The 7661-nt window shown below is 44.6% G+C and overlaps 1 protein-coding gene across 1 annotated transcript in view; it reads right to left on the bottom strand.

Annotated features, from left to right (window-relative positions):
• Positions 1 to 7321, bottom strand: part of LOC308672591 (uromodulin-like) — a gene marked incomplete at its 5' end in the record, with an annotated part of 10260 nt that extends 2939 nt beyond the window's left edge. Inside the window, 4 exons of the mRNA XM_081335635.1 lie at positions 1880 to 2039; positions 2739 to 2984; positions 5792 to 5949; positions 7118 to 7321. Of these exons, the coding sequence (XP_081191761.1) occupies positions 1880 to 2039; positions 2739 to 2984; positions 5792 to 5949; positions 7118 to 7321 (768 nt within the window). The remainder of the gene's footprint in view (positions 1 to 1879; positions 2040 to 2738; positions 2985 to 5791; positions 5950 to 7117) is intronic.
• Positions 7322 to 7661: the final 340 nt, after the last annotated feature.

Below are 7661 nucleotides of genomic sequence, written 5' to 3'. Positions count from 1 at the left end.
AGATTGATTAGTTACAAACCACTGACTCCAAATTAATCTGTCTTTGTCGTGAGGCTATGTGCCTCCAGACAAACAATCTGCAGAAACTACTGCGGTTTTTCAAGGCCAGGTTCTAATGATGCAGTTTCATTTCTTTGTTCATGAAAAAAAAAAGAAGGTTCATATAGTCCTTGATGTAATGATCAGGTGCTTAGCAACCATTTGCAATTACAAGTGATCTTCCCGGGACTACTTACAAGACAGATTCGAACTTACAATGGCCACCAACCCTGGGTCTAGGACAACTCGCCGTAGCCAACTAGCTGTGGCCAACTCACTATGGCTAACTCGCCACGGGACAATTCGCCACAGCCAACTCACCCTGGGACAATGTCCTGTGGGACAAACGTTGCATAATATCAAAGAAATGGTGAAACAGAATAATTAAATGAAGGATGCAAAAGGAAGGATAATGACAAAATTTAAAATGATTTTTTAATTATTTTAAATAATTAAATGAAATTGTTGATGTCAGGTCCACCTTCATGTCCTGCCATTCTGTTGAAAGAGCGCTTTCTCTCTCTCTCTCTCTCTCTCTCTCTCTCTCTCTCTCTCTCTCTCTCTCTCTCTCTCTCTCTCTCTCTGTGTGTGTGTGTGTGTGTGTGTAAACAATTGCATATTTGGTATGCTTTCACTTTTGCTGTAATACTTGGGAATTAGGGAGGGGGACTGTCTTCGGAGACGAAGCAGTCTCCCTCCCAGCCGGTTCCAGCCTGGTTCCAAGGCCATTGTGCCCTGAGATTGACCTGTTACCTGCCAAGCACCTCAGCGTTCTCAAAACATCTTCGCGGCATCATATTGGTAAATTGATCAGGGGGTTGGGACTTGGGGAAAATGAAAGAATAGCTTTGTGCTTTGTGCACCCAACTTTCCTGCAACCACTTTCTTTTGATTCAAGTACACGGATTGAAGAGTTTTGCTTTCCTGAAGGACCACTGGGGCGGTTCCTTACAGATGAATTGTCCCGCAGTGAGTTGACTGTGGCGAGTTGGCCATGGTGAGCTGGTTTCAGTGAGTTGACCATGTTGAGTTGGCAGCGGTGAGTTGGACACGGCATTTGGGCCATGTCGAATCATCCCATTCTGACCAACCCCACAGTTGTGTGATCCCATTTTGGACAGCTCAGCAATCTGCCCACATTTACAAACGTTTGCAGTATCCTGTGGACACATGATTGTGATGTCTGGTTTTGTTTTTTTTGCTGGGAACCGACTTTTACTTCCAGTTTCCAGCAAAAAACAAAACAAAACAAAACAAAAACCCATTGCAGATAATGTAAATTGCAGATAATTTGTAAATTTAATCTCTTTTAATATTTGTATTTATTGTTTTATTGTTGTTTTATTGTTGTTAGCCACCCTGAGTCCTTCGGGAGATAGGGCGGCATATAAATCCCATAATAAATTAAATTAAATTAAATTAAATTAAATTAAATTAAATTAAATTAAATTAAATTAAATTAAATTAAATTAAATTAAATTAAATTAAATTAAATAATATAATTAAATTAAATTAAATTAAATTAAATTAAATTAAATTAAATTAATGTGTTTGCTTAACTATCACCACATCCATTTAGTGATTGCAGCAAAAAAGGTCGTAAAAGTGGGCACAGTCATGGGGTGACCCACTTAATCATCGGCACAAGCAATGAGCATAATTCCAGGCTCAGTTATGGTTAAGCGTCAAGGACTCCCCAAAGCCCCACCTTCTTCACTGTGACCCAAACATTTCCCCCAGATCAGGGATTGCAAATAAATAAGCTGTTCAGCCCCCCCACCCAGAAGATATGAAAAAGTGCCTGGTGTTCCACAGCCATGTGCAAAAGACGTGGGTTCACCTTGGCGCAAGGCTCCTGGTTAGCTGGAATGCAGAGACGGACTTTGCAGTGTAGGAAGACCTCGGACAAGTTCTTGAACTGAAACATCTGAAAGCTGAATTTTGCCACCGTGCTGGTTCCAATGGCGTTGAGGAACTCCAGCGTCTTGTCGCGAGGACACCTGGAAGAGATCAGGACTTCCTTAAGCTGCTCCTAAAACTGACAGCCACAGGTAGAGCCGGTTTGGTCTTGAAAAGGCTAGAAAGCAGGAGACCGTGAGTTCAAGTCCCACCTTAGCTGTGAAAGCCAGCTGGGTGATTTTGGCCCAAAACCAGGAGACTGAGAGTTCTAGTTCTGACTTAGCCATGAAAGCCAGCTGGGTGGCTTTGGGCCTGTCCCTCTCTCTCAGCCCAACCCTCCTCACAGGGTTGTTGTTGTGGGGAAAGTAGTAGTAGGAAGATGTGTTGGAGATTTGTTCACCACCTTGGTTGTTTGTAAAAATATTAAAGGTGGGATGCAAATAAATAAATAAAATATAGTAATCTGGTATACTCAATCCCAACTTCTTCTCCTTAAAACCCTTTCCTTCACACACACACACACACACACACACACACACACACACACACACACAAAGCCTGCCTGTCACTACAGAAATCTGGTAGAAACCAAATGATACCCCATGCATCATGGCTTCATCGCAAAAATGACACCCATCATGTCATTCATGCCATTCATGCCATTCATCCCATCCATCCATCCATGCTCAAAGAGTTCTCTGGTTTCAAAATGTGCTCCTGACACCAAACGATTGTCCACTCTCCTCACCACCCTAGATCTTCAACCAGCATCCTAGACAACCCCAGCCTATGCCTCTTACCCCTTCATGATGAGGTAGTGCTTGGTGCTGTCATCGGGGTCATTCGTGGGGGTGCCCCAGCAGTCCTCCACACTTAGGAAGAAGTACTTCACCTGGTCTTGCCCTTCTATCTGCAGGAGGACGTAGAGGGTGTCCGACATGAGAAGCGACAGTGGCTGCTGGCTGTAAGGCTTTTGGAAGCTAGCACTCTCGTAGAGGCCCATGGTTACGGTAAAGTCCCCTTCTTTGACTGAAAATTGCACAAATCTAGGAAACAGAAATATCGCCCATCAATCTGTCTGTCTGAGAGTTGTATCTGTGTGAAGAGGGAATGAGTTGCTGAGTCATGCTGATGAGGAATTCTGAGAGTTGAAGTCCACAAGTCTTAAAATTGCCAAATTTGGACACCTCCTGTGCTAAGCTACTGTTCTTCTAAATTGTCCATGTGAAGTCAACTGTGCCCTTTCAAGTTTGCAGCTCAACTATTTTTGACTTCTCCTGCAACCACAGATTGGTCATACCGGGAGGAATATGCTGCCAAGACTTAAGAGGAACTTTTCATTATTCAACTTTCTCACTACTATTATTTTTTCTATTCCACATAGGTTTTTCTGGAAGGCCTTCTAAGTGTCTTCAATTTCAACTGTTTCTACAATCCTGTCTAAAAAGTAAAACAATTAACACGCAACTAATAACAGCACACCAGGAAGAGAGAAAAGATAAATTACACTATATAAAACAAATTGCTGCGAAGTACTTAACATCAAACTGCTGCATATACCCGGTAAAACAGGACGACTTTTATTTTACGCTAGAAGGGATCTGGACAGGGTGTCAATAGACTATGTACATAGCACCTAAAAACCAAGCATAGTTATGGCCTTGATAGCACATAATCAATCAATCAATCAAATTAATGATGAATAATAATCATGCTGCATATTTCTCGTTCTTATCTTACCATTCTACCTGCCAGTCATCTTCCAGCCTACACCTGATCAGGTCCTAGGCCATCCTTATCCTCTTTGGACCTCATTATTGAATTTAGCCTTTGATAATACAACACATGTATTAATAGGCCCTCCGAGAAAAATTAAAGGCAGTCCTACACTGTGAATGCTTGTCATCTTAAAGAAGGAAGACAGAAGTGAAAGTATCTGAAGGCAGCAGCATTGGTTAATTCTCTGAGCCTACATATAAGAGAAATAATTTTGCTTCCTCTTTCAACCCATGATTCTCTCTCATATTCCAAACCCTGCTTGATGCCGGCTACATTCGGCTATGGATCAAAAACACTGTAGCGTCTCAGGTTGTCTCCATTTTAGCAAAAATCAGGAAACTAACATCTCCTTCCAGAGCTTCTTCCTTGTTCAGTCGCTAGTTGTCCCTGCCTGTTTTTATTTTACCATTCAAACGTACAGTATCTAATAGTAAGAAAACTAGCTAGAGACTTTGCGGGGTTTGCAGCCCAAAAGAGCAAGTATAAGAAAGGATTCCCATTAGTTGTTCACCCTTCTGATACAGTTCAGATGGCCTCTGTCCTTTAGGGCAGTGATGGTGAACCTTTTAGAGACTGAGTGCCCAAAAACCGCCCCGGCCCCCTGCCCACCCCACCCTGTGCCCTGCCCGCCCACAAGGCCACCCACCACCTCCATGGCCCATCGCAGATCACCCAGGCAGCCCTGCAGTGCCATGGCAGCCATGCCCTATCCCTGCGCCCCGCAGCATCATCTGCACACAATGGGGCGTGAGACTTGTCCCTACTACCCAGCTGCCATGTCCTTGGCTGCGCTGCTCCACGAGGGCCGTGCCCAGGGATGACTCTCCTGTGGGAGGGCTGCCGGTGAGGGTGGGGCCATGGGGGGACACGGGGCTGGGACGATGGTGCATATGCCCACAGAAAGGGCTCTGAGTGCCGCCTCTGGCACGCGTGCCATAGGCTCGCCACCACTGCTTTAGGGGGTACCCATGAATACAGAAAGGTTATCCAGAATAATATATTCTGCATACAGTACAGCATATTTCTCAACCTTGGCAACGTTAAGATATGCTGGCTGAGGAATTTGGGGAGTTGAAGTCCACATATTTTAAAGTAGCTGAAGTTGAGAAACACTGCTGTGTAATATGTATTTGCAGTGTCCAAATCTAAAGCAGTCAAAGACACATTGCCTTAGTACTACAGTCAGGGTGACAAATTTTATCCGACAATCTTTGCCAACTTAACCAATAAACCTCCTAGCTGGGAAGAGAGGAGTTACAGCCCAGCATAATTCTTATGAGCCATGGTGGCGCAGTGGTTAGAACGCAGTATTGAAGACTAACTCACTGCTGACAGCCAGCGGTTCGATCCTGACCGGCTCAAGGTTGACTTAGCCTTCCACCCTTCCAAGGTCGGTAAAATGAGGACCCAGATTGTTGGGGGCAAAAGGCTGACTCTATAAACCGCTTAGAGGGGGCTGTAAAGCACTGTGAAGCGGTATAGAAGTCTGGGTGCTATTGCTATTATCATTTCCTGATGTCGGTAAACGCTGACCTAGATTTAAAAAAAAAACACACCAGGAATTCCAAAGCCTTGCTCATTTCACCTTAGAAACGTTGTTGGTTGTATCCCTTGAATAGGCCCCCCCAAAAAAATGCAACAGGAGGTCTTCAGCTGTTGGAAGGTTGCTTACCCTACCCGGTCCTTGCAATTTCCTAACCCTCAGAAGTGTCGTGTGTACTGCTTTTGAAGCAATAACAAACCTATTGTTAATTGTCTTAAGCCAAGCTGTACTGCTCGGTATCTTGGAGTTTTAGAAAGAGCTCCTTCCTAGCTGAGCCTGCTGGAGGTTGAACCTTCACTTGCAAAACATGGGATCTCCCTTCAGGCTACAGACTATGGCCAAGCCCAGCACCACTTTTGACTGTGGTGACCTCAAAACCACGCAGGATGGATGCCAAAGCCACGGGTTCATCTGTTGAGACTACACTTGCCAGCTTACAGAATGGTCTAAAAACTATCGTAGCCACCCTAACACGGGACATCAGGGAGATAGCTAAAGAGAGTGCTTACAGTAACCCAAGCCACAACATACGTGTCCATAGCCTTGAGTGAGTACTGCAAGCTGATTACACGCTTGTAGGTATAGATGCAGGAGAAATGTATCAGAATCACAGCGCTCCTGGTGATCACACCGTTATCCTCCCGGTCTGACTCGATCACGTTGGCGTAAGACACGTGAGAACCATTGACCTGCAAAAGGGACCAGAAACTAGATTACAGGGGCCAAGCTCAGGACTGTGGGTGAAAAGTGTAGTACAGTAATGCAACACCAGAAGTGGCCATTTCTAAATTGGCTGAGCTCCTAGGACAGGGGTAGGCAACCTTGGCTCTTTTATGACTCATGGACTTCAACTCCCAGAATTCCTGAGCCAGCCCTGTTGAGGGGAAAGGGAGAGGTTTCCAAGCTGAGCCATGCTGGCTCAGGAATTCTGGGAGTTGAAGTCCACGAGTCATAAAAGAGCCAAGGTGGCCTACCCCTGTACCTAGGAGCACCGCCAAGTGACTTATGATTAATCCTCACACTTACAACCATTGCAACCTTCCCACGGTCACGTGATCACAATTCAGGTGCTTGGCAAGTTGTTTACAACAATTGCAGCCTTCAAGGATCACATGATCGCTATCTGCGATCTTCCTCACCCGCTTCCAACCAACCAAGTAAATTGGAGAAGTCAGATTTGTTTAATGACTGTGGCAAAAAAAGGTCACAATATTGGGCCTGGTCACATAACAACTCATTTAATGATAGCCGTTATGGCTGTAAGCCAAGCACTATAGGTAGTCCTTGACCTACAACCATTCATTTAGTGACCGTTCGAAGTTACAATGGCATTGAGCAACCTGACTTAGGACCATTGCAGCATCCCCAGGATCACATGATCGAAATTCAGATGATTGGCAATTGGCCTGCATTTACGATGGTGACCACTTTTTGCAAACTTCTGACATGCAAGGTCAATGAGGAAGCCAGATTCACTTAACAACTGTGTTGCTAACTTAACATCGGTGATTCACCTAACAACTGTGGCAAGAAAGGTCATAAAATGGGGCAAAACTCTCTTAACCATTGCTTTGCTTTTGTCACGATTCCGACAGATGCAATTCTTCAAAGAACCAGATGTTCTTGCTTTGACAGCTGTGCCATAAAACCTTTGGGCTCAATTAATGCCGCTTGGAGGGGGGGGCGAAAGCCCTAATAAGCAGGCATATACATAGAATGAAGGCTATTGCTAAGCACATTTGATTTGTGCTTAGATTGTAAGCCGCCCTGAGTCTTCGGAGAAGGGCGGGATATAAATGGGATTAAAATAAAAATAAATAAAATAAAATTGCGGTCGTACCTGTATCCTCCACCTACCTTGATCTCTGACCCGCAGGCAGTGTGGTTTTCACCCGTCAACGTGGCTCCGAAGAAGCTCTCTCCATCCTCCTCTTGCTCAGAAATGGCACAGGATCTATTCCTCAGGTGGACGGATCTCAGCGGGACCCTCAGGGTCTCAAACACTTCCTTCCTCACCAGCATCTTCATATACTCCTCCTCGCACTGGAGTTTCACCTCCATATCTTAACGGAATAACAGAATAGTAGAGTTGGAAGGGGCCTTGGAGGTCATCTAGTCCAACCTTCTCAACAAGCAGGAGACCTTATAACATTCCAGACCAACGACTGTCCAGCCTTTTCTTAAAAACTTCCAGTGATGGAGCACCCACGATTTCTGAAGGCAAGCTGTTCCACTGGTTGATTGTCCTCAGTGCTAGGAAGTTTCTCCTCAATTCCAGCTTGCTTTTCTCTTTGATTAGTTTCCATGTATTATTTATTTATTTATTTATTTATTTATTTGATTTGTATGCCGCCCTTCTCCCTAAGGACTCAGGGCGGTGAACAGTGACATAAATATCAGA

Source organism: Vipera berus (genome assembly GCF_964194415.1).
Source record: "Vipera berus genome assembly, chromosome: 10".
Classification (NCBI taxonomy): Eukaryota; Metazoa; Chordata; class Lepidosauria; order Squamata; family Viperidae; genus Vipera; species Vipera berus.
This window is presented reverse-complemented; position numbering and strand designations above follow the sequence as displayed.